The 27,900-nt window shown below is 42.5% G+C and overlaps 1 protein-coding gene across 1 annotated transcript in view; it reads right to left on the bottom strand.

Annotated features, from left to right (window-relative positions):
• Positions 1-27,249, bottom strand: part of LOC126354748 (putative sodium-coupled neutral amino acid transporter 10) — a 96,297-nt gene extending 69,048 nt beyond the window's left edge. The window contains exons 1-5 of the mRNA XM_050004626.1: positions 26,648-27,249; positions 26,455-26,572; positions 24,626-24,799; positions 13,798-13,904; positions 5,372-5,493 (exon numbers count right to left, since the gene is read on the bottom strand). Of these exons, the coding sequence (XP_049860583.1) occupies positions 5,372-5,493; positions 13,798-13,904; positions 24,626-24,799; positions 26,455-26,572; positions 26,648-26,734 (608 nt within the window). The 5' untranslated portion in view covers positions 26,735-27,249. The remainder of the gene's footprint in view (positions 1-5,371; positions 5,494-13,797; positions 13,905-24,625; positions 24,800-26,454; positions 26,573-26,647) is intronic.
• Positions 27,250-27,900: the final 651 nt, after the last annotated feature.

Here is a 27,900-nt window from a genome sequence, read left to right as displayed (position 1 = left end):
TATCAGGACAAGCGGCGAGGGCACTTCGAAATTCCCACTCACTGAATGGAACATTGTACAATTCAGGATGGTGAGTGCGAAAAGAAAGACTCCGACGTTCTATCCGCTCCTTAATGGAGCGAAAGCCCAAGGGGTAGTTGGCAGAAGCGGTATTCATAGCAAAGTGCTCTGCCAAGCGGTTTGCAATGACGTCGGAGTCAGTACAAACTGCTCCATTCAGTGAGAGCGCAGGGACACTGACAGGGGTCCGATAGCCATAGAGGCAGCGAATCTTGGCTCAGACCTGCGATGGAGTGACATGGAGGCCAATGGTGGACACATACCGCTCCCAGCACTCCTGCTTGCGTTGGCGGATAATGCAGCGGGCTCGCGCACGCAGTCATTTGAAGGCGATAAGGTGGTTGACTGAGGGATGTCACTTGTGACACTGGAGCGCCCCCCGGCGAGCTTTAATCGCTTCAGCGATCTCAGGCGACCACCAAGGCACAGTCTGCCGCCGAAGGGACCCATAAGAACGGGCAATGGCAGATTCGGCAGCAGTAACGATGCCGGTGGTGACCGATTGAACCACTGCATCAATGGCATCGGTAGAGAGAGGCTCAATAGCGGCTGTTGAGGAGAACAAGTCCCAGTCAGCCTTATTCAGAGCCCATCTGCTAGGGCGCCCAGAAGACTGACGCTGCGGCAGTGACAGAAAGATCGGAAAGTGGTCACTGCCACAAAGGTCGTCATGCACTCTCCATTGTACAGACGGTAAGAGGCTAGGGCTACAGATCGAAAGGTCAATGGCGGAGTATGTGCCATGCGCCACACTGAAGTGTGTGAAGGCACCATCATTTAAGATCAAGAGATCGAGATGCGCCAATAAATGCTCAACAATGGCGCCTCGAGCTGTTGCCACTGACCCACCCGACAGATAGTTATGGGCGTTAAAGTCGCCCAGTAACAGGAAAGGTGGCGGCAATTGAGATATCAGAGCAGTCAGGACATGCTGCGCGACATCACCATCCGGTGGAAGGTAAAGACTGCAGACGGTAACAGCCTGTGGCGTCCACACCCGAACAGCGACAGCCTCTAAAGCTGTGTGGAGAGGTACAGACTCACTGTGAAGAGAGTTCAGGACATAGATGCAGACGCCACCAGACACCCTTTCATAAGCTGCCCGGTTCTTATAACAACCCCAACAGCCACAGAGGGCGGGGGTTCGCATTGCCGGAAACCAAGTTTCCTGCAGAGCAATGCAGAGGAAAGGGTGAAGGCTGATAAGTTGATGGAGCTCAGCTAGATGGTGGAAGAAACCGCTGCAGTTCCACTGGAGGATGGTGTTGTCCATGGCTGAGAAAGGCTTGACGGGACTGGGAAGGGAGATTACGCCGCTGGGTCACCTGCTGCCTCCGATTTAGCACCTGTGATAGTGCTTTCCATGGCGTCTGATGGACCGGCGAGATCGGGATCCTCAGCAGACGCCAGCATCTCCACCGCATCCTCAGACGCAGAGCTGGAAGGTTGCGGTGGGATGGCTGCCACCGCGAGTTCCTTGAGCTGAGAGCTCTTTTTGGGTTTCTCACGCCGTTCCTTGGGTCGCACCGGCTGGGAGGGCTTCATCGATTCAGTCTCCGGGACGGAGGAGGATCGTGAAGCCCTACGACCAGCTGATTGCGGGCACTTACGCCATTGTCGGTCGTCAGGCTTCTCGCTGGCGGAAACCTGGGAAGGGAGGGACCCAAGGGACCCCTTGCGAGCGTGAGAAGCCGAAGAAGTTGGACACTTCTCCGGCTTAGAAGTGGGGACGGATGTCCCTGATGGGTGGGATGGTGTTGCTCCTGAGGTAGGTGGCGCAGGAGCAACGCGGTGGGTAGAGCCCCCCACTGGCGAGGGGGCAGGAGGAGTTGTGCTACTCGTCGATCCGGCCACAATTGGAGAAACAGACGGGGCTAGCACAGGTGTTGTAGCAGCAGCGTAGGAAGATGTCATTCCCACAGGATGGAGTCGGTCGTATTTCCTCTTGGCCTCACTATAGGTTAGTCGGTCCAGGGTCTTGTATTCCATGATTTTACGCTCTTTCTGGAAAATTCAGCAGTCTGGCGAGCAAGGTGAATGGTGCTCCCCGCAGTTGACACAGATGGGAGGCGGGGCACATGGAGTATTGGGATGTGATGGGTGTCCGCAACCTCGGCATGTGAGGCTGGAAGTGCAGCGAGAAGACATATGGCCGAACTTCCAGCACTTAAAGCACCGCATCGGGGGAGGGATATAGGGCTGAACGTCACATCAGTAGACCATCACCTTGACTTTTTCCGGTAATGTATCCCCTTCGAAGACCAAGATGAAGGCACCGGTAGCAATCTGATTTTCCTTCGGACCCCGATGAACGCGCCGGACGAAATGTACACCTCGGCGCTCTAAATTGGCGCGCAGCTCTTCATCAGACTGCAAACGGCAACATCCCCCAACTTGTCACAAGCGAGTAACCGTCGTGACTAGGCAGAGGATGCCATTTGTATCAGGACTGACCCAGAGCGCATTTTTGACAAGCCCTCCACCTCCCCAAACTTGTCCTCTAAATGCTCGATGAAGAACTGAGGCTTTGTGGAGAGAAAAGACTCCCCATCAACCCTCGTACAAACTAAGAAGCGGGGCGAATAACTGCTACTGCCATCCTGAGACTTACATTCCTCCCACGGTGTGGCCAGGGAGGGGAACGTTTTCGGATCGTACTTCTGAGCATTAAACTGAGCCCAAGAACGCTTAGAGACTGCTGGCGGCTGGCCACCAGCGAGAGACGATGTACCACGCTTCATTGCTGGTCATCCGCCCTGATGCCACCTACTCCAACCAAGGGCCCTCCCCACGGGCGCCACCCAGCCACGGCAAGAGCAATCCTGGCAGGATGGCCGTTGCCGGGAGTCCCGATACCCCAGGAGGATAGGCATCTACTCCTTGGCATACGTGGGGAGTTAACGGCGCAGGCATCAGTAGAGCGATCCCTGTGTTGTCAGGGGGCTACAACCAACAGGGTACATGGCGGCCCCACCACAACGGACTGGCTACCATGCTGGATGTTAGGTAACATGTGGTCCATGGTCGCCGTCGGTGCAGAAAGAGGCACTGCACAGTGCAAGATGTTATCTGCATGCAGAAAAAGAGTCATGCCCAAGAGATGGAGAGCGGACAGGACTGCAGTTCAACGGTGTATAAGCTGGCGAAAGGTCTGATCGCAAGATGGACACAATGCACCAAGTAAGGCGCCCTTCCCCAATCGGCTCACTCTTCGGAAAATTTTGAGAGATGGAGGTCAAACCCAACAGGGGACCATCATATAAGGCCGAAAAGTTTGAGACTCCTTTTAGTCGCCTCTTGCGACAGGCAGGAATACTGCGGGCCTATTCTAACCCCCGAACCCGCAGGGGGATTTAAATTGTCACTAAGTTTTTGGACAGTGTCATCCTTAAGAGCTAAAAAACTAACAAAGATATAGCTACACTGTCTCAGCACTGCAGAAGGTGCTCATCAAACTCTAGTGACAGATGCTATGAGACTGGTGTTGTGGTGTTGTGCATCAGTGATAGATTTATTGTTAAAAGTTGAAGAATGTACACACAAAAAGTATCGAGCAACATGCTACTTTCCCCTACAGACACATATTGTCATGATGGGTACAATAAGAAATGCCTGAGTTCACATGGATTTTTATCTGACGGTTATTCTTCATGCAGACAATTAGTGAACATAACACGAGAGGAAGTAAATGACAGAACTACGTAACAGAGATGTAAATGTAGATCCTATTTCCTTAACCATTTCAGCTGTGCCTGTTTTACTAACAAGGGGAACTCCCCACTGCACCCCTCAGATTTAGTGGTAACATGGCTCTGTACACTTAGAAATTGAACATCAGTTGTGCCTTGTTTAAGTGGTTATGATGTTGGATTGTAAACTGGACGAGTTTTTTTCAAAACTCACTCGTAGCTTTTATTCATAATTTTTATTTATTTATTTTATTTTTTTTCTCATAACATTACGAACTGTTTGTCTGGTCCCTGAAACATTTGTTCCCTTTCTGTAGTCTTGGCAGTGTTATACTGTACACTGATATATGATCCATATGGTAAGAATAGATTACCGTAACAAGTAAATATGATAAATAGGGAGGGCAGGTGACATACCACCTAGACATGTCACAGAAATGAAAAAAACAAATGCATGGGTGTGAACTCCATTACAAGAAAGGAAATCAAGAGTCAAAACTTCCAAAATGGACTGCACCTTCAAAAACAATAAAAACATATGTTTTGACAGAGAAACTGTGTGATTGTGAAACTGTTGTATTCATTTGTTCCAGCTTATGTGGGAGTGATCACATTCATACGAACACCTAAATTAGGCAAGGAGTCATACCTCACTCACTTACCAGTCATACAAATTAGATGCAGTGATACAAGATTACTTAACATATGACACACAGACTGTCACTAATGCCACGTACGACACACCAGAGAAGGGTTTGGTTGGCTTGTCACCTTGTGTCATCAAACGTTTGTGGTTCCCATTTGAAAGCCACTTCCTTTCGGCTGTGATAAGGTAGTTGTGCGGAATCAACTGTCATTATAGGTTCCTACCTTATGCCTCACTGTTGCAAACTGATGTTGCACCATGACACAGACACCAATTTGAATACAACAAAAAATAAAAATAAAAATAATTGGCATGAGGGAGGTCTGAACACAGCTAACCAAAAATCTGAATACAGCAAACAGTGGAGAAAAAAGGAGAAGAACGAACTGGCAAGATTGAGATTTGACCATGGATCGCCACTTAGCAGTCCAACACCGTGACCACTTAACCAAGACACCATTGCTGTTTCAGGCTGGTCTACAGTGCACTTCTAGTTCTTGGACAGTTCACTGTTTCTATTTTGCTTTTATGTTCACAGTCCAGTACACCTTCTTCCTGTTTCCATGTTTGATCCGAGTTCAGTTTTTGACAGGCTGTCCACTGGGCTCTCTTGCCACTAAATCCCACGGAGGTGCGTCAGGGAGTTTCCCTTGTGAGAATAGACTGCAGATGCGGCTGTTACAATGGTAGGCACATTATATTGATAGGAATCCCAGAAAATGCTCCAGAGCTGAGGTATAAACTTAACTGTATACAACCTCTCCACTCCATCCTTGCCACAAAAGAACACTAAAGATTAATATCAATTGAGGAATTTCAAAATTAATGCAGGACTTCAAGAGTTCTATAAGTTTTTCATACAAGAGTTTCGAAGCACTTATAAGAACAAAATATGCATAACTGTTTGACTGCAAATGATCTAAGAAACAGAACACAGCAAGATTTTTAAATATGGATACAAAGTGAACTCACTCACGTTTGACAGGACAGTGCCATGGAGAATATAGGAATGCACTGCATGATCCCAGATGGCCGCCAGAGATGGACTTTCTCCATCCAGTCTCCAGCCAACAAGTGAGGCAGTGCTTCAACAACAACCTATAGTAACAATTAAGTGGCTAAGTAATAGGTAACTACAGGTATTAAACAATGAACATGAGTTACAGTAATTGCATACATAATATAATGAATGGGCAAATTTGGCAGACCATTGAACACCACTTCTTTTACATATCCTATCTAGCAAACAACAGACTTAGGTGTACACCTTTATTCAGTCCTCGAGGGAATTCCGAAAGGCCTCTCACACAATACCATTCTGTTGGCTGATAAAAAAGCCGTGAACATCTAAAGTAACGTAGTAGATACATACTTAGCTTGAAAATCTTAAAACTAACTGAATGCAGTGGTTTCTGCTACACTGCCTGACAAAGAAAGTGAAGCAATGAGAAGACATTACCTGATGTCACTGTAACTTCGTACACATACGCACCATCGGCCAGTAAGTAAATGAATTGCAGTCCACCAGGACTGGCAGACAAGCACAAGAGTTCATTAGTGTTATTTGTGTTTAGTGTTGTTACTGGGCCTGAAGGGGTTTATAAGTGTCACGAACAGCATCAGATATTCAGTGATCACTGTGAAGGATATGGAAATGCCACATACTCGTGTGAGACAACACTTCTTAGCAATTGACACAAGTTTGAAAGAGGCCTCATTGTGTGTCTCCATTTGGCAAGTTGGTTGAATCATGCAATATTCAATATTCAGATTTGGAAGGTGTTTGGAGGTAACAGTGGCTAATGGGAGCATGAGGGCAGGCACACTTCTCATCTACGTTCCGGTCAACCACAAGTGACCACCAAAAGGGAGAATAGCCACACTGTGCACTGAGCACATCGTAACCACTTCACATTTGTGCCTGCTATTGAACTCCCTGATACATTCTGTGTCATTCTGCACCATTGGTTGGACACAAGAAACAGTCGGACTAAGAAATTACTGTCCCACGCATAGGCTGCCATTAACACTGCAACACACCAGCTGCATTTGGAGCAGTGCTGTGACCAGAAAGCACAGACTGCTTATTAATGGCATCACACTGTTTTCAATTAATTGAAGTTCTGCACTATCCTGGATGACCATCGTCAGCAGGTGTGGCAGCAACCTGGGGAGATGTCTCACTCTTCCAACTTTTAGGAGGGACACAACAATTTTACTCCTGGTGTCGTGGTATGTGGAGTCATTGGATTTAACTTCATGGCTGGTAGTGACACAGGGAACTCTGATGGTACAATGGCAAATAATGGACATCTTAATATGATGTCTTTCGTGGTGCCATTTTTTGAACTGTCTGCATGATGTTGAGGTAATCCCATGGCCAGCACAATCCTCATATCTGTCCCCATCAGAATATGTGTGGGTCCAGCTTGTGCATAACTCTGCAGCACCGTCAGTATCCAGGATGTCAACATCCAGTTACAGTTGTGGTCCAGCATGTCTCCGAAGAGGAAACAACAGCTTTACGACATGCTTCCCAAACAAATCAGTGGATGCATCCAGGCCAGAGGGGTTGCAACATCATACTAGTAAGTGGGCTCATACTGCCAAGTTCTTTGTTAATTTGACCCGATTTAGTAATCACTGAAATAATATCACATAATCTTTTAAACTGTGAAATTCCTTTTGTTTTATCCTTTTGTTTTGTTTCTGGGTGCTTCACTTTTTTGCCAGGCAGTGTAGATGGCCAACAATCAAAGGAACTAAAAATAGAATTAAAAAGCAAGGATGGGATTTAACATTGTGTTCACAATTGCGTTTTTTGAGTTCAAGTACAAGCTTGGATTAGAAAAGGAAACTGACCATGCGCTTTTAACGGAATCATTCGATATTTGCCTTAAGCAATCTAGGGAAACTGGAGGAAACCAAATCAGTTTGGCTGGATGGGGATTTTAACAGCCATCTCTCAAATACAAGTCCTATATGTTGTTACTGCATCATCTCCAACAGTAACCTGAGTGAGAACTACTTAAATGTAAAAAGTCCAGTAATGCAGTGAATCTACACACATGGTTTATAAGACAGTGGCAGTTGTATTCACAGATTTTTCAGTAATGATGCTGCTTTCTACTGGAGAGTGTCATCACTGGATGATTATACAGAACAATATAAACAGCTTTTTTACTCCATATTAAACAGCAGCTGTTTTTAATGTGGAAAAGTGCATGTTATGGTCCTTAAACAATAGAACAAACTTGATAGTAACCAACTGCTAAATTAGTGGTAAATTTCAAGAATCTGTCACATTGTTTAAACATTTTGAAATGATTAAATGAAGTGGCATGAAGCAGAAAGAACATGTAAAATCAGTAGTAGGTAAAGCAAACAGAAGACATAGATTTGAATGAAGCCTCCTGGGAAAATGAGCATCTGTAAACAAAACTTCATACATGACATTAGTGGGGAGGGATTTATATAGTAAGCTGCTGTGCTCTGCATGGACGAAGGTACATCATACCGAAGCCATTCTCTGCTCTGTCCTGTATGTAGTTTTAGCAAGGGAAAAATATCTGTATACTGCACTCAGGTAATGATTACGTAGTAAGAAGGTTCCACTGTGTGACATTTTACGCAAACAGAAAATTTATTGCACTGTTTATCTTTTATCGAGATTTACAATGAATGTGAGCCCCTGAATCATTAACATACAGACAGGAATGTGATTCATCTTAGCAGATAACACTTGGTGTGCCCTTCATGGGCTGCTGTTGGTGGTTTTTCATCCTCTGCAAACTTTCTGTGGAAATGAGGAAACATGGATCTCTCCATTGCATATGAAACAAATTCCTCCATAGTATTCATTAAGAAACAGAATGGGAGGCATCAGTGCTGAAGCCTGCAGGCATTTTTAACTCACGGGGACAAAAGTTTTCAGTGCTTATCAAATTCTGTTCACAGTATCATATCTTCCATATCATCCTCACCCACTTCCTCTCCAATTCTATAATACTGCCTTCAACTTCATTTCCCTTGTATTGCCCTTCTGTACATTCCTTCCACATTTCAGCTTTCCCTTCTTTGTTCAGTACTGGTTTGCCATCTGAGCTCTTGATATTCCTTAAGCTGCTTCTCTTTTCTCCAGAGGCTTCTCCAGTGTTCCTATAAGTGGTGTCTACCTTTACTCTAGTTATGAATACTTTTACAGCCTTGGATTTTCCTCTAGCCATTCCCACTTAGCCTCCTTGCTCTTTCATCAGTCTCATTTTTTTAGACATCTGTATTCCCTTTCACCTGCTCCACTTGCTTCATTTTCATACCATCTCCTTTCATCAAATACATTCATTATCTCCTGTGTTATGCGACGATTTCTACTATGTCTTGTGTTGTTACATATTTGATCCTCTGCTGCCTTCATACTTCATTTCTCAACTTTAACCATTCATATTCTGCTAGATTTTCTTCTGTTTCAGTCAAATGTTGCCTAGTGCTCCCTCTGAAACTCTAAATAACCTCTGCTCTTTCAACTGATCTAGGTTTGATTTCATTAATTTCCTACCTTTCTGCAATTTCTTAAGTTTTAATTTATATTTCAAAACCAATAATTTATGGTCAGAGTCCGCATCTGTTCCTGGAAATGTATTACAGTTTAAAATCTGGTTTCAAAATCTCTGCCTTACAATTGTAAAATCAATCTGAAATCTTCCAGTGTCTTTAGGTCTCTTCCGCATGTGTAACCTTCTTACATGATTCTTGAAACCAGTGTTATCAATGATTAAATTCTGTTCTGTGCAAAATTCTAACCCGTGGGTTCCACTTTCATTCCTTTCCCCTGTCCATATTCACCTAAAGTTTTTCCTTCTCTTCCTTTTCCTACTATCGAATTCGAGTCCCCCATCATGATTAAATTTTCGTCTCCCTTAACTATCTGTATAATTTCCTTCATCTCGTCACACATTCTTTCAATCTCTTCATCACCCACACACCTAGTTGGCATATAAACTTGCACTACTATGGTTGGTGTTGGCTTCATGTCTATCTTGGCTACAATAAAGTGTTCACTATGCTGTTCACAGTAGCTTATTTGCACTCCTTTTCTCTAATTCGTTATTATACCTGCTACTGTGTTACCTCTATTTGATACTGTATTTATAACCCTGCAATCAAGCAGCAGAAGCACTGTCCCCATGCCACCACTATTCTCACTATACCTAACTTCCATTTATCTACTTCCCTTATTATTGAATCTTCAAGCTAGCCTACCCAATTAAGAAATCTACCATTACACACAGAAGCCTACTTTTGTTTTTCCTGATGACAACAGCGAATGCCATGAATGTCGTCATCTTTTAAATATGCAGTACAGCAGTATGTCCTCAGGAAAAAAAACAATATCTGCCGTTTCCCCTTGCTTTCAGACCTTCATAATACCATAGCAAGGCCTTGTTAGCTGATGTTACAACACCACATCAGTCTAGTCTGTTGCCTCTAGAACTGCTGAACAGGCCGCTGACCCTCTACAAGAAAAATGGATTAGTCATGCCTCTCCACAAGTACTCCTTTGTTGTGGATGCACCTACGATATAGTTATCTGTATAGATGAGGCACACAAGTCCCACCTCTCAGCAACGTCCACGGTTCATGAAGGACGCAGCAATACAACATCCAAAATCCATCACTTACTTCACCAGAAGAGCTTCAGTATAATGGAAATAATAGTTCTATTTTGCCACACTATTAGTTTACACTACCACAAGGCATACGATACAGGCAATGGACAGTGGTCTAGACTTCCTGTACAGTTGCCTCTCTCCACCCCATTCCAGGCAGAAAACAAGCACACTAAGTTCAGCTTTCAACAGCCAAGCAATTTTTTTTCCCTTCACACAGCTGAAATCCTCTGCAGCAATAGTATAAACAGTGCTGTAATCTCAAGTAATTCAAAAGCTCACCAAGACTCATCTCAGCATTTAAGGGTCTTCCTGAAATCACATGCCAAGTCATTTTCAATACAAACCTGTTTTCCTCTCCACCTATCAATACATAAAGCTGCTCTGCCCACAGCATGGTTCGTTAAAGCATAGGATTACTGCCTGCATCTTATTAGAACATTGTATGGATAACTGCCCCCACCCTCACTCCATGATCTATGGACCTTGGCATTGGTGGGGGAAGCTTGCGTGCCTCAGCGATATAAATAGCTGTACTGTAGGTGCAATCATAACTGAGAGGTATCTGTTGAGAGACCAGACAAATGTGTGGTTCCTGAAGAGAGGTAGCAGTTTTTTCAGTAGTTGCAGGGGCAACGGTCTGTATGACTTATTGAACTGGCCTTGTAACATCAACCAAAATGCGAATGGCTCAAAGCAAGGGGAAACTACAGCCGTAATTTCTCCTGAGGGCATGCAGCTTTACTGTATGGTTAAATGATGATAGCATCCTCTTGGGTAAAATAGTCCCTCAATCGGATCTCCAGGTGGCAACTGCTCAGCAGGGCATCATTATCAGGAGATACAAAACTGGCTTTCTACAGATCGGAGAGTGGAATGTCAGATCCCTTAATCAAGAATGTAGATAGAAAATTTCAAAAGGGAAATGGATAGGTGAAAGCTAGATATAGTGGGAATTAGTGAAGTTGGTGGCAGGAGGAACAAGGCTTCCAGTCAGATGAATACAGGGTTATAAATACAAAATCAAATAAGGGTAATTCAGGAATAGGTTTAATAATGAATAAAAAAATAGGAACACAGATAAACTACTACGAACAGAATGGTGAACGCATTACTGTGGCCAAAGCAGACACAAAGCCGATGCCTACCACAGTAGTACAAGTTTGTATTCCATTTAGCTCCGCAGATGATGAAGAGACTGAAGAACTGTATGGTGAGATAAAAGAAATTATTCTGTTAGTTAAGGCAGACAAAAATTTAACAGGAATGGGGGACTGGAATTCAATTGCAGGAAAAGGAAGGGAAGGAAAAGTAGTAGGTAGCTGAATATGGACTGGAGGCAAGGAATGAAAGAGGGAGCCACCTGGTAGTATTTTGCACACAGCATAACTTTATCATAGCTAACACTTAGATTAAGAATCGTGAAGGAAGGCTCTATATGTGAGGGGGGGAGGGCTGAGGGGACGTAATCTAAAGACATCATGATAGTAAAGATATAGGGATAAAACATGAGGTGTTCAACAGGCTAAAAGCACCTTCATCGTAAAAGGAAAATGAGGATAAAAAGAAAGAAGATGAACAGCTGGACCAACCGCGCTCGCTAATCAGCGCGCACATGTGATAATCCCCAGATCATCAGATTTACAAGTATGAAGAACAAAGTAAAGGCGCGAAACCTTCAAAAAATTTTCTATTTCTTAGTAGGAGTTGGTCATTGAGGATATTGTCTTTAACATGTTGCAGATGCTTAAAGATCTGCATTTCTTCCATTTACGGATGGGCCGAGTCTGCAGGTAACCAACAATAGCTGACACGCTGCGATGTTGAGGGTTCTTAACTTAGAGAAGTCTTTTGACAATGTTGACAGGAATACTTTCTTTCAGTTTTAAGCCCTTAACCTCGGCATGAAGTTACTGGATATTAACTGGAGGGCTCGGCGCATGAGCCATTTGCACAAGGTGTTCCGCATAAGTAGAGCCCTTAGTACAGTCACCGCTTCTAGTAGGAATATGCGCTTTATACCTGAGACCCAGAGCTTGTCCTGTTTGCCCAATGTAAAATTTTGGACAATCCCCGCATGTAATTTTATATACTCCTGATTGGGAAAGTTTATCGCTCTTACTCTGCAAGGAGTGAATTAAATTCCTATGCAAACTATTATTAGTAGAATAGGTGCCTCTGAAATTATGGGCTCCGAGTAAACGCCCCAATTTGTAACTTATATTGCCTATGTAAGGGATAGATATTGTTGCCACCTGTTTGTCATTTAACACATCCCCTAGGGTGGAAGAAGTAATATTATTTTTATTTATTTTCTTGTTATACAACTGTCATACCAACTGAGGCCTATAGCAATTATTTATAACAATATTCTCAAGTGTGGCCAGTTCAGTTTCTACCGCATCTGGTGCAAGAGGGATAGCTGTAACTCGATGAATATTAGAATGAAAAAAGGCCACCTTATGGGCGTACGGATGGGCCAAGTCTGCATGTAACCAACAATAGCTGACACGCTGCGATGTTGAGGGTTCTTAACTTAGAGAAGTCTTTTGACAATGTTGACAGGAATACTTTCTTTCATATTCTGAAGGTGGCAGGTGCGAAACACAGAAAGTGAAAGCCTATTTACAATTTATACAGAAATCAGATGGACATGAAAGGGAAGTAGTAGTTGAGAAGGGATTGAGACAGGGTTGTAGCCTATCCCCCTTGTTATTCAATCTGTATAATGAGCAAGCAGTGAAGGTAATAAAAGAAAATTTGGAGTAGTGAATAAAAACCTTGAGGTTTGCTGATAACATTGTAATTCTGTCAGAGACAATAGCAAAGGGCTTTGAAGAGCAGCTGAACGGAATGGGCAGCGTCTTGAAAGAACGATATAAGATGAACACCAACAAAAGCAAAACGAGGATAATGGAATGCATTTGAATTAAATCAGGTGATGCTGAGGACCTCTGACTAGCAAACGAGACACATAATGTAGTATATGTGTTTTACTATTGGGCAGCAAAATAACTGGTGATACAAAAAGTAGAGATGATATAAACTGGAGATTGACAATGGCAAGAAGAGTGTTTCCTAAGATAAGAAATTTATTAACAAGTATAGATTTAATTGTTAGGAAGTTTTTTCTGCAGGTATTTGTCTGAAGTGTAGCAATCTGAAACATGGATGATAAACCATTTAGACAAGAAGAGAACAGAAGTTTTTGATGTGTGGTGCTACAGAAGAATGCTGAAGATTAGATTGGAAGATCATGTGCAATAAATGTTAAGGTACTGAAGAGAACTGGGGAGAAAAGAAATTTATGGCACAACTGGACTGAAAGATGGTTGACAGGATGCATCAAGGGATCACCAACTTGGTATTGGAGGGACGTGTAGGGGGTAAAAACCGCAGAGGGAGAGCAAGAGATGAATACAGAAGGATGTAAGTTGCAGTAGTTACTTGGAGACAAAGAGGCTTGCACAGGATAGAGTAGCATGGAGAACTGCATCAAACCAGTGTCTGGACTGAAGGCCACCAATACACCACCACCACCACCACCACCAACAACAACAACCTGGATTACTGAATTAAGCATAGTAAAAGGAGGATGTACATTACTGTTTATTAAATAAGGCTATTCAGTTAACACATTAAGATAAACTAGTTGGATGAAATTTTAAGATTGCAAAACATATGTGATTTGATCATTGCTTTAACATTAACATACCTTATTGTGCATGGCACTCACCTTCAAAACCAGACAGACATAAAACCCAATTGTTGCCATGGAAATAGCTGAAAGACTGTCAACGTTTCTTAGCAGTCCAAGAGGCAGTACCACAAAGAGAGCCAGACCTGGGAACAGATACAAACTATTTTCAGTAGATTGAGCTGATGACAGCATGCTTGACTGTAAAGTGGAGTACCTGAATCATAAATATGATAACATTCACCAATATACTATATATTACTGACTAACTAATAATGTATGGAAAGTACTGGTTGAGAATTGTGAATTATTGAAGAATAAAGGAGAAAACTCACCGAAAGGTATAAGCGCTGTGTCGTTGATAAGTACACAAACAAAAGGTACAGAGCTTTGCTACCTTTTGGAATGAACTTCCTTTTTCAAGCTTGTAGGGAAAAAACACACACACACACACACACACACACACACACACACACACACACACACACACACACCTGTCTCCCTACATTGTGCTCAGTTGGCTGCCAACTCTTTGGTGGCCCATGGGGAGTGTACTGGCATGAGGTGGAGGATCAGGGTGGGGTGTCGGATGGAGAGAGGCAGGGAGGGGGTGGGGGGAGTATCTAGCAGCTAGGGGGAATTGGGGAGCCGTCTGTGGACTAGCTAGGGTTGCAGGTAGAGGGGGTAGATGGCAGACAGCTGGGCACACGATTTCCCGGACTGGGATGTGAGATAGCACACAACTAGATGACACAAAATGGGTGGGGTTCTTGGACACAGACACAGACACAGACACACACACACACACACACACACACACACACACACACACACACACACACACACACACACATTACTGGGTGAGGGGTGGGGGAACATCAAGTTACCTTAGGTTTAGGCTAGGGAGGTTACGGCAGCGAAAGATATGGTGTGATGATGGCACCCATCTGCGCAGACCAGAAAAGCTGGTGGTGGTTGGGAGAATCCAGATGGCATGAGTTGTGAAGCAGCCACTGAAATCGCACATGTTGTGCTCTGCTGCATGTTGGGCCACCAGATGATCCACCTAGTTTTTGGCAACAGTTTAGTAGTGGCCATTCATTCTAGTTGACAGCTGGTTGGTTGTCATACCAATGTAAAACACTGTCCAGTAGTTGCAGCAGAGCTGGTATATAACATGGCTGCTTTCACAGGTGGCCTGGGGTCTGATGGGGTAGGATAGGGTTGTGACAGAACTGGAGTAGGTGGTACTGGATGGGTGGATTGGACAGGTCTTGCATCTGGGTCTTCCAGAAGGGTATGATCTATGTGGCATGGGACTGGGAGTGGGAATGGCAAAGGGGTGGATTAGGATGTTGTGGGGATTGTGTGGGCGGTGGAACACCACTCTGCAAGGGGCTAGAAGTAACTTGGGTAGGATGTCTATCATTTCAGGGCATGGTGATAGATAGTCAAAACCCTGATGAAGGATGTGGTGCAGTCTGTCCACTTCCAGGTTGTATTGGGTGACAAGGGGGAGGCACTTCTTTGTGGTTGGTTCTTGGGATGGATGTGAAGATCAGGTGTGTGGGTATATGGCATGGGAGATCTGTTTGTATATTAGGTCTGGAGGGTATTGCCTGTCTGCAAAGGCCTTTGTGAGGCATTCAGCATACTGGCCGAGAGAGATCTCATCACTGCAGATGCGTCTTCCACAAGTGGCCAGGCTGTACAGGAGGGATTTTTTGGTGTTGAAGTGGTGGCAGCTATCAAACTGCAGGTACTCTTGGTGATTGGTGGATTTGATGTGGACTGAAATGTGGATGCACCCATATGAGAGGAGATCGACATCTAGGAAGGTGGCACGATGCGTGGATGAGAACCAGGTGAAATGAATGGGAGAGAAAGTGTTGACATTGTGGAGGAATCAGGATAAGATGTTCTGGCCTTGGGTCCAGCTTATAAAGCTGTCATCAATAAACATGAAGCATACTAGGGGTTTGGAGTTTTGGGAAGCTGGGAATGTTTCCTCCACATAGCCCATGAAGAGGTTGGCGTAGGAAGGAGCCATGTGGGTGGCCATGGCTGTGCCACAAACTTGTTTGTATATCTTCCCTTCAAAGGTGAAGTAGTTTTGGGTTAGGATGTAGTTGGTTAGGTGCACAAGGAATGAAGTGGTATGTTTGGAATCTGCAGGGCATTCATTGGGAGAGTGTTCAATCACAGCAAGGTCATGGGCATGAGGGATGTTGGTGTATAAGGAGGTTGCATAAAGAGTGATGTGTAGGAACCCAGGAGGTAAGAGTGTGGGGATGATGGGGAGCCAGTGCAGGAGGTGGTTCGTATCTTTAATGGCGGAGGCAAGGTTTGGACAATTGGTTGCAGATGTTGGTCAACAAGGGATGAAATTCTTTCAATGGGGGTACAGTAACCAGCCACAATGGGGCACCCAGGATCATTAGGTTTGCGGATTTTGGGGAGCATGTAGAAGGTGGGTGTGTGGGCTGTTGTTGGGGTGAGTAGGGAGATAGATTCAGGCTCTGGGAAGGACCTAACGATTTCAGCAGGTATTGGAGGTTATGTTGGACTCCTGGGAGGAATTCACTTTGGCAGAGCTTGTAGGTGGAGGTGTCAAACAACCCCTCAGCCGGGTAATCCCTCAAGTTGATTACAAGAGTGGTGGAACCTTTGTCTGTCGGGAGGATGATCAGGTCAGGATACATTTTTACGTTGTGTGAGGCAGTCCTTTCTTCTGCTGAAAGGTGGTTGTTGTTGGGGAGGGACCTGGTGAAGGATGGTGAGGCCAAGTTGGAAATCAGGAATTCCTGGAAGGTGACTGGGGGTGGCTCTGAAGAATCATGGGAGGGTCACAGGTGGATGGTAGTAAGAGTTCGGACAGGCAGAGTTCAGTGTTAGGATTGGATTGGCTTTAATTGGAGGGGTTGGTGGCAAAGAGGTGTAGATCTTTCATTACGTCCAACATGGTTAAATCTGGGAGTAAGGCTCAATGTGGGGCTTTTGGATGGGAATGAAACTGTCGTGGGGCTGAAGATTTTGGTGAAGAGGTTAACAACAATGTTCTGGGATTGTTTGGGTTCTGGATTTTGCGGAATGTTGGTAGATGGTGGGGCTGAAGATTTTGGTGGAGAGGTTAACAACAATATTCTGGGATTGTTTGGGTTCTGGATTTTGCGGAGTGTTGGTAGATGGTGGGGCTGAAGATTTTGGTGGAGAGGTTAACAACAATGTTCTGGGATTGTTTGGGTTCTGGATTTTGTGGAGTGTTGGTAGATGGTTTTGGATTATGTGTTAAGTTGAAAAGGTCAGCTAGGCAGGGTCTGGGTGCTATGAGGGGTTGATGAGGAGGAACACGACTGGGGTTGGATGATGGTGTCCCAAGGTGGAAGTACGATTTCAACAGACTGAATAATATGTGGAGGTGGTGTTTAATATGTTCTTCTAGATGTTGGAGTGTCAGGATTTCAATTTGGGTGATGAGGTATAGGTAGAGGGGATTGCATGGTAACAGTATTTTGCAGATGGAGTGGACGTGGTTCAGGGATGGCTGTGCTATGGAGATGTGTTTTTGTAGAATCAGGTTTGTGAGGGAGGGGACTGGCGGAATCTGAAAAGCTGAAGGTCATAGTGGAAGGAGAGGTGCAATCCAGAAATAGGTTAGGCAATTGACAGGGGGGGGGGGGGGGGGGAGATTGCATGGCTCAGGCAGAATTTAAGGAACGGGATATGGGACAGGGTTTTGTCTAGGGGTAGGGAAACTTTTCAGAGCTGATGGAAATAAATAGAGCAAGGCTCCATTGCGTTGGGGGAGAGGAGAGGGGTGGGGGTAGGGGGGGGATGGCACTGGGGACGGAAATAGTGCTGAAGTGGTGGATAAAGGTTTTAAGCCATTGCAGTGGGAGCTGAATAACGTTGACGTGTGTAAGGAGTGAAAGAAATTATGTTGGGGGCACGGGTCAGTACTGTGACAGATATATCTGACCACACATGATATATTGTCATGTGCGCAAAATAAATTCAACAGTACGTGATTTATCGTCACGCATAAGAGATAAAAAGAAAACAAGGACAGGCAGACTGGGAGCGATATGCGAGGGAGGGAAGGACTTTGTGTTGCTAGAACTGTGTGATGCTGTTTTCGGGAGTCACATGGCACATGGAGTTGTGTGCATGGCTGTCGTAATGGGTTGTGTGTGTGGCTGTCATAATGGATGCAACCTTAACTGCACAGTGTAATGAAAGTCATGTGCAACCACATGTATTGTGGCTGTTACAAAGTGTGCCATAATGACAAGAGCGAAGAAACGTAAGAGAAAGAAATGGGCAGGCAATAGAGGGCACCTAGATAGAGAGGACAGTAACGAAGGATGGACAACATGGGGTTTGGATGGAAGTGAGCCATTAGGTGGTATAATAGTGTACAGAAAGTTCTGGTTGAGAATTATGAATTATTTAAGAATAAAGGAGACGCCTCACAGAAAGGCACTAGTGCTGCATCATCAGTGTGTACACAAACAAAAAGTACAGAGAATTGCTAGCCTTCAGAATGAACTTCCTTTTTCAAGCTTGTGGGAAAAACATGCACACAAACACGCACACACTTAGATGCACATACTTGTTTCCCTACATTGTGCTCAGTCAACTGCTAGCTCTTTCTTGCCCCACCATCAGCTTTTCTGAGCTGCACAGATGAGAGCTATCCTTACAGCACAGCCTTCACTCCCATAACCTCCCTGGCCTAAACCTATGATAACACGCAGCCCCCCCCCCCCCCAAAAAAGTGTGTGTGTGTGTGTGTGTGTGTGTGTGTGGTGTGTGTGTGTGTGTGTGTGTGTGTGCGCGCATGCTTTTCCTACAAGTATGAAAACAGGAAGTTCATTCCAAAAGCCTTCTTTAGTCTTAAATAATTCGTAACTAACCAACTAACACATTAATACCCAAATAAGCTTCCACCAACAACATGGACAGCTACTTGGCGAAACAATATGTCTAGCATGTTCAATAAATAAACTGTAGATTTTAAGAACATATAGTAAAATTAGTCACTGCTGTTAGTTTGGTAGTATCATTTCAGGACTCTGTTTCTGGTTTGTTTTCTTGCTAATTTGTCTTCTTGCATCTTTTCAACAACCCCTTGCCTTGATTCATCTCACCACCACCACGGCTGCTTCGAAGCATGCTGAAGATACTACAAACACTCTAGAATTCATGAAGTGACAAGCTGTATGTAATTTCCCAGAAATAGTTTCCCAGTGACTTGGATTACAATAGCATACCATAATTATTTGTGAGTTTCATGGACCACAACTCTGACCTCTGGCTATGATGCGGAACATGTCATTTAATTTACAAATGTAATGCACTTTCTCAATGAAAAACATGGCAACTTGTTGATCACTCAACGTTTCTCAGAGTGTTCCAAACATATGGAAACGGCTCAAGGTAAAGATAAAGTGTGTATGGTGGGTATATATGACCCTCAAACATCAGGTCTGAAAGTGTTGCACCAGCCATGTGGGGCCATGCATTATTATTCTGTAAAAGAACACCTGCAGGCCACAATCCATGTTGTTTCAATATGACTGCAAGTCAAATTGTTTCACTGTGACTGCAAGTTGAGCTCCTAGTTGACACCTTTTCCTCCCTAAAGACAGTCAGCTCACCTGTCTTCACAAATTTAAATAGTTGTGTTAACAACAAGAAACCGAGACAAAGGCTTTGCAGAATTCAAGAAACTAGTGTCAGACTGTCAGTCAGTCTCAGCCACCTACTAGACACCTCAAATAGATGGAGGAAACTGCTCTGCATTACCACTGCTTACAGAATCAAAGCTGGTGCTTATAAAGGAGTTGCATAATCTCAAATGGAGTGCTGATACAGTCCCAATCACAGTTTATCACAGTTTTCAAGCTTTGCTATGTTATAATCATTCCACTTCTGGATCCAGCAATATGCTGGAATTTCCTATAAGATTTGGTACATCAAGTGCACCATTCTGCAAAGCAAGAGGTAAGCTTGGCTCAATGGAAGTCATGTTCCAGATTAAAGCACAGCCAGTACAAAGCAAGCAAGATAAGGCTGAAGCTTGGAGGGAATATATATGACAGATAAACAGAGGAAATACACTTACGATAGGCCTAACATTATGGAAAGACAAAATGAAACAGATGGGAGAACTTCCAAAACAATAAATGGTGTAAATTGAACCTGGAGAAGACAATATTCCTTCAGAATTATTATGATCCTTTGGACAATCAAACACTGCACAACTCTTCCACCCAGTATGCAAGCTATATGTGAAATGAAATGCAAAATATCCTCCAATTACAAGAAGAATGTTGTAACCCCAATACCAAAAAAGACAGGCACAGCAGGTATATTAACAAACTTTTAGTTTAGTAATTCATGGGTGTAAAATGGTAAACTGAATTATCTACAGAAGAACAATGAGGAAAGATCAGCTTCAGCTCCAGGGAACTGTAAGAATATATGAAGCAATATCACTTACATTGAAATATAGGCAGAGAAAAGTTAAACCCACAATTATAGCATTTGTAGATTATGTTAAAGATTTTGGCATTGCTGACTGGAATACACTCTTTGGGTTACAATATTACCAAGGATAAAATACAGGCAGCAAAAGATTATTTACAATTTGTACAAAAATCAAACTGTATTTGTACGAGTCAAGCGACATGAAAAAGTGGTAGTGCTTGAGTATGGAGTGACAGTTTTAGCCCAAACCAATGCCATCTAACATATACCATGAGCAAGAAGTAAAGGGATTAAAGAACAAATTTCAAAAACAAATTCAAGTTCATGGAGAAAAAATAAATACTAAGGTTCGCCACGAAATTTGTAATTCTGTCAAGAGACGGAACAGGACTTGGAGATCCACTGAATTAAATGAATGTCATTTCGAAGAAAGAATGTGTGTGTGTGTGTGTGTGTGTGTGCGAGAGAGAGAGAGAGAGAGAGAGAGAGAGAGAGAGAGAGCTCTGCATGAAAGGCGCTGCAGTGACCAAAATTAAAGTTCCTGTTTCAATTCTAAGACATATTTCTCCACTTAGGAACCACTCATTCTTACGGTTCTCTTGTCGTAAACCACTCAATCAGTTTACTGGAGTAGGTAGTATACAGCACATCTGGTTAGTGCCAGTTTGGTGAAATCTCTTTGTGTCAGGGGCTACTAAGTTTCACCAGGAATCGTCAGCAAATATTTTGTCTCTAATACAAGATGTTCCCCATGACATAATCTATCACTCCTTGATGTTTCATGCAAAGACTTTGAAACATATTGAACATACTCATATTTTAGGAGACGTCTACAACTATACTCTACAAACCACCTTGAGGGGCATGGCAGAAGGTACATCCCCTTGTACCAGTTATTAGGATTTCTTCCTGTTACATTCACATATGGAGCACAGGAAGAATGATTGTGTGTGTGTGTGTGTGTGTGTGTGTGTGTGTGTGTGTGTGTGTGCGCGCGCGCGTGCGCGCGGTAATTATTCTAATCTTACCTTCACGATCGCTATGTGAGCAATACGAAGGAGGTTGTATGTATTCCTACAGTAATCATTTGAAGCCAATTCTTAAAACTTTGTTAACAGACTTTCTTGGGATAGTTTATGTCTGTCTTAAAGAGTCTTCCAGTTCAATTGCTCCAGTATCTCTGTTAGTCCTATCTGATATGGATCCCACACATTTGAACAATATCCTAGAACCAGTTGAATGCTTGATTTATAAGAATCTCCTTTGTATATTGACTAAAATTCCCCTGTATTCTACCAATAACCCGAGGTCTATCACTTGCTTCACCCACAACTGAACCTATGTGAACATTCCATCTCATATCCCTACAAAGTGTTACACCCTTGTATTTGTATGAATTGGACGATTTCAAAAGTGACTCGTTGATATTACAGTCATAGGACACTAGGATTTTTTTTGTTTTGAGAAGTGCAAAATGTTATATTTCTGAACATTTAAACAAGTTGCCAATCTTTACACCACTTTGAAATCTTATGAAGATCTGACTGAATATTTATGTGGCTTCTTTCAGATATTACTTCATTATAGATAATAACTGCATCATGCACAATGCATTGTATGTAACCTCATTAACATACAAAATGAACAGCAAGGGTCCCAACACACTTCCCTGGGGCACACCTGAGGTTACTTCTACATCTGACGATTCTCCATTCCAGATAATGTGTTGTGTCCTCCCTACCAAAAAGTCCTCAATCCAGTTACAAATTTCACTAGATATCCAATATGATCATACTTTTGACAATATGTATAGGTGTGGTACTGTTTCAAATGCTTTTTGCAAATCAAGAATACAGCATCTATCTGATTACATTGATCCAAAGCTTTCAGAATGTCATGAGAGAAAACTGCGAGTTTGGTTTCAGATGATCAATGTTTTCGAAATCCCAGCTGGTCGGCATTGAGGTGATTCTGTTCAAGATACCTCATTGTGTTTGAGCTCATAATATGCTGTAAGAGTCTACAACAAATTGATGTTTTGTGGATCACTTCTACTACCCTATTTGTATGCCCGCCTGGCTAGCCGCACGGTCTAACATATGCATACACCATTATTACTCTACCACGCAAACATTTGGGGTTCCACTAGTCTGTATGAGACATTCCAGCGGGGGTCCACTGGGAGCCGAACCGCACAATAACACTGGGTTCGCTGTGTGGGGTGGGGATGGGGCGGGGTGGGTCTGCTGTGGGATTGTGAACCACTGAGGGCTACGGCAGGATGAAGCCTCTCTGTCATTTCTAGGTCTCCGGTTTGATAGATATATATATATTCTCTCTCTTCTTGTAGACAGGTGTGACCTGTGCCTTTTCCAAGAACTGGGCATCGTTTTTTGTTTGAGGGATCTACGATAGATTATAGTTAGAAGAGGGGCTAACTCAGCTGCAAATTCAGTAAAGAATCTAACAGGGATTACATTGAGGTCTGAAACTTTTATCAGTTTCAATGATTTCAGCTGTTTCTCAACATCGCTGACACTAATACTTATTTCATTCATCTTTTCAGCAGTAAGGGGATTAAATTGGGGCAATTATCCTGCCTTTTGCTTCGTAAAGGAACACTGAAACAGAGTTCAACATTTCAGCTTTTGCATTGCCACCTTCAGTAGCAGACAAATGTAAAGGCTTATCTAACGAGGGGTAAGATAGATACTGCCTGCAGGAAAATTAAAGAGACCTTTGGAGAAAAGAGAACCACTTGCATGAATATCAAGAGCTCAGATGGAAACCCAGTTCTAAGCAAAGAAGGGAAAGCAGAAAGGTAGAAGGAGTATATAGAGCGTCTATAAAGGGGTGATGTTCTTGAGGACAATATTATGGAAATGGAAGAGGAGGTAGATGAAGATGAAATGGGAGATATGATACTGTGTGAAGAGTTTGACAAAGCACTGAAAGACCTAAGTTGAAACAAGGTACCGGGAGTAGACAACATTCCATTAGAACTGCTGACAGCCTTGGGAGAGCCAGTCCTGACAAAACTCTACCATCTGGTGAGCAAGATGTATGAGACAGGCAAAATTCCCTCAGACTTCATGAAGAATATAATAATTCCAATCCCAAAGAAAGCAGGCATTGACAGATGTGAAAATTACCGAATTATCAGTTTAATAAGACACAGCTGCAAAATACTAACACAAATTCTTTACAGACGAATGGAAACACTGGTAGGAAGCCGACTTCAGGGAAGATCAGCTTGCATTCCGCAGAAATGTTGGAACATGTGAGGCAATACTGACCCTTCGACTTATCTTAGAAGAAAGATTAAGGAAAGGCAAACCTACGTTTCTAGCATTTGAAGACTTATAGAAAGCTTTTGACAATGTTGACTGGAATACTCTCTTTCAAATTCTGAAGGTGGCAGGGATGAAACACAGGGAGCGAAAGGCTAATTACAATTTGTACAGAAATTTGAGGGAATTATAATAGAAAATGAGACATTTAAAGTAGTAAAGGAGTTTTGCTATTTGGGGAGCATAATAACTGATGATGGTCGAAGTGGAGAGGATATAAAATGTAGACTGGCAATGGCAAGGAAAGCGTTTCTGAAGAAGAGGAATTTGTTAACATCGATTATAGGTGTCAGGAAGTCATTTCTGAAAGTATTTGTATGGAGAGTAGCCATGTATGGAAGTGAAACATGGATGATAAATAGTTTCGACAAGAAGAGAATAGAAGCTTTTGAAATGTGGTGCTACAGAAGAATGCTGAAGATTAGATGGGTAGATCACATAACCAATGAGGAAGTATTGAATAGGATTGGGGAGAAGAGAAGTTTGTGGCACAACTTGACCAGAAGAAGGGATCGGTTGGTAGGACATGTTCTGAGGCATCAAGGGATCACCAATTTAGTATTGGAGGGCAGCGTAGAGAGTAAGAATCGTAGAGGGAGACCAAGAGATGACTACACTAAGCAGATTCAGAAGGATGTGAGTTGCGGTGGGTTCTGGGAGATGATGAAGCTTACACAGAATACAGAAGCATGGAGAGCTGCATCAAACCAGTCTCTGGACCGAAGACCACAATGACAACAACAACTATTTGCGTGTGGAACAGGAAAGGAAATGACAAGTAGCGGTACTGAGTATCTTCTGCCACACCATATGGGGCTTGCGGAGTAACTACGTAGATGTAGAATTGTTAAGTGCTTAAAGTGAAGCAAGTTATCACACTGAAGAAAAGTTATGACATCTGAACAGATAAACAAAAGAAATTTTCTCGTATATAATGCAGAATTGTTCAGAATATGTGGGCTGTAAGCTATGCTTTCACACAAAGTAATTAATGTTAATTTATCTTTTGAGGTGTGATTACTTACCAACAAGAACAGAGGACCTCAGTCTGGATGAGTCATCAACTCCTAGTGTCTTTGCAACAATTGCAGGTCCCAAGTCACCAACCACCACAAAGAAAGCAATACATGTGCCCATCAGAAAACCTATAATGCAGAGCTCAACCAAAAATTTTCCTGTGGGTCCATATGCGTGGAATGCTGAAAAACGAGCCAAAAAACAGATATATCTTGGTGACACTGAAAAAAAATAGCAAAGAAACATAATGTCATAACATACGTAAAACTAGTTTATTATTGATTGATAAAACCATAGCTACCAATGACTCCCCCCCCCAAGCAAAAATTAAAGTAACGCAGATAACAGAACATATCATATCATATTCACTCTGGTTCATTTATATATGGGGTTATTAAAAAGGACAGTGCAAAAGTAAGTTCATTTAATTTGTACATGACCTAAAACAGTGTACTTGATAGAAGACCTCCATGAGTGTGTCATATGTATAAAGTGCAATAACTGATGGAACAATCAAACAGATATAGAGGTGCCACATAGGATCACACAGCAGATGTCTGCATGGTAATTTACTTCTTACTGGATGTGTCCCATCACACTGTAAGCACACCACATACACTCACACTTAACTGTAGGAGGGTGATGTACCTTTTCTTTCTCCAATGGCAGCATATTTTGGGCAGCCGCTCAGCTGATGCGAGTCTTAGACATTGATGTTTCGTGGAATGAAAATACAGGCTTTGGAGTTCAGCACATATCAGCATTGTAAGAGGAGAGTCAGCACTGTGCGTATAGTGTTAGATATGTGATACTCGTATCACTAGAATAGCAAGTGTCACACAATATTTCCATTTTGGTGAAGATTTAATTCCCTACTAATATACAGTGAAGTGTAAAGTATTGCAACTGCATAAAGGAGATGCATTTTATTGGAATTATTTTAACATTTTGTTGAAACACATGTAGCAAATGATATTAAAGCGGGTTGTTGCGCATAGAACATTGTGACTATGACAAATTTCATATCAATTAATCTGAAATAGCAGCTACACTGATACATTTGCATACTACCAGTAATGGATTAAACTGATGTGGAAGACAGAGATGTCATTTTAAAACAAAGTGTGTGACATTTTTGGGAAAATGTATAATTGTTTTTTGTACAATACACCTGGAATAACCAAATTCAGCTTACACGCTTTCTTTCATTACAGTCTTCTAGTAATACAGTACAATGTTTTATTCTGGGGTTTTAAGCATAATCCTGTTTGTCTATGGCACATGATACTTTGTTAGACATTATTACCCATAACGGATGTAAGATCTCTCTACCAACAAATAACCCGACTCGTAATTTTTGATAAACAGTAGGACTACGTCATTTCTGGGATGGGGCTTACAATTTCATCAGTTATCTCCTCCATTTTGCAGGAGAAACAATTTTTCAATTTATCTATATCTTGTAGTAAAGGCAAAACAAACAATATCACTGACAGCTCCTAACAAAAAGAAATTGCTTGGTGTTCAATCAGATAAAGGTACAAGTCAGAACAGCACTGGGGCATCCACCATTCTTGACAGGGGTAATCCACTGCTCTGGAAGGCATGAATTCAGATTTCATGAAACTTAAATAAGCAAATGGATAAGATCACATGGAATGACTTGAGGAATAAGTGCTGCCACAGCAAGAGATGAAGATTACAGTTTACAATCTAGTCTATGATGAGATCATTACATTTACTGTGTTTCACTTAGCAGGCACGAAACTAGCTGTCAACTAGCAACCAACACGATATATTAATTTAAGGTATGCGCGAAACATGTAGACCTACTTACCTAAAAATTCGAAGTTCCTCCTCCTGGCCATTATTGCTGCTTTAAGAAGGTAGTGACAAGCGTAACGTGACAGCATACTACTTAGCAGGAGCATAACTATTGACAAAATTATTCCGCACTGCAAAGAAAAGAATTGCCATTTTATTTCATTTTGGGCGGTAATAGTTTTCCACAAACTGACTAAATGTCTCACCTGTTTGAAACAGAAAGGCATTGCTAGGACACTAACGCCAATAATACTGTTGGCTAGCGTCATCGTTATGCCCATACTGGAAGTCATTTTTAATATCTTTTTGAGAATCCCACAACTACTTAATACAACTTTAACAATAAACTTCCTCGTAGATGCGCACAAGCAAGATTTTTGACAGCTTGGGGGTTATGTGTACAATTCTCATTCAAACTTCTATTTGGAATATCACAGTTACAATGACCAGCCGGCCTCACATACGGTTTCACATAATGCACTGGGGAAAAAGTATACAAAAACGTTGCCACATCACAAATTACAAGCAATACAATACGAAGAAGGTCACAACACGTTCTGCTACTCTGTCATTTCGTTGTGTTGTGGTCGGAGTACCAACAAATGCATAAACAAATATACTTTAACCGGCATCTTACTACTCTTAATCCCAGCTCCACGCCACCCCGTCCTGCACTAACCCCATCCGTTGCCATGACAATTTCATTAGAATGTCTGCAACAAGTTACCATCCGTATTTTGTTTCAACCGATGAGTGGCTTGAATTTGGTGTGTATTGTGTCTACAACGTTGGCTGCCGTGAGTATGTCGGGGAGTTGCAATCATTTGCACAATTTAAAGCGATAAACAAAAAACGTACCGATTTATCTTTAATCGATAGATGTAAAACGGTTTATATTATCATTATTGTCCATATTAACTGACAAATCTTGTCAGTAATGACAACTACGTTGTTATTGTGCGTAATTTTTTTATTTATTATTTGATTAAATAAAATTCGTCGAAAATTCAATGTATCTACCGGTTACATGTGCGTCACTCTTGACAATGGAAACACATCAACAGTTCAGGTAATATACCGAACGTCTATATATTGTCGCTTATTCGCTTTGTAGAATATTGATCAGTAAATGTTTTCTTAAATCAATTAGTTATTAGCTGATTTATTAGATTATACGGGCGTAATTTGCCCCCCCCCCCCCCCCCCCCATGGGTTTGCGTATTGCAATATTTATACGTATTGTAATTGTCATTTGTACCAAATTCATATGAACAACACACTACGGGATTCTGGGATCAATGAAATTGACATCAAATCAGAATATTTGCTTATGTGTTTTTAACTTTGCTGTGACCAGAGATGATTTAAAATTTCTGAAGGCTTAGTGTTGGTTGGATTAAAGTACTGTTGTTACTGTATTGATGGAAGATATATTTTGCTGTCGTTTACCAACCAGTGG

Source organism: Schistocerca gregaria, chromosome 3, assembly GCF_023897955.1.
Source record: "Schistocerca gregaria isolate iqSchGreg1 chromosome 3, iqSchGreg1.2, whole genome shotgun sequence".
NCBI classification, from domain to species: Eukaryota; Metazoa; Arthropoda; class Insecta; order Orthoptera; family Acrididae; genus Schistocerca; species Schistocerca gregaria.
This window is presented reverse-complemented; position numbering and strand designations above follow the sequence as displayed.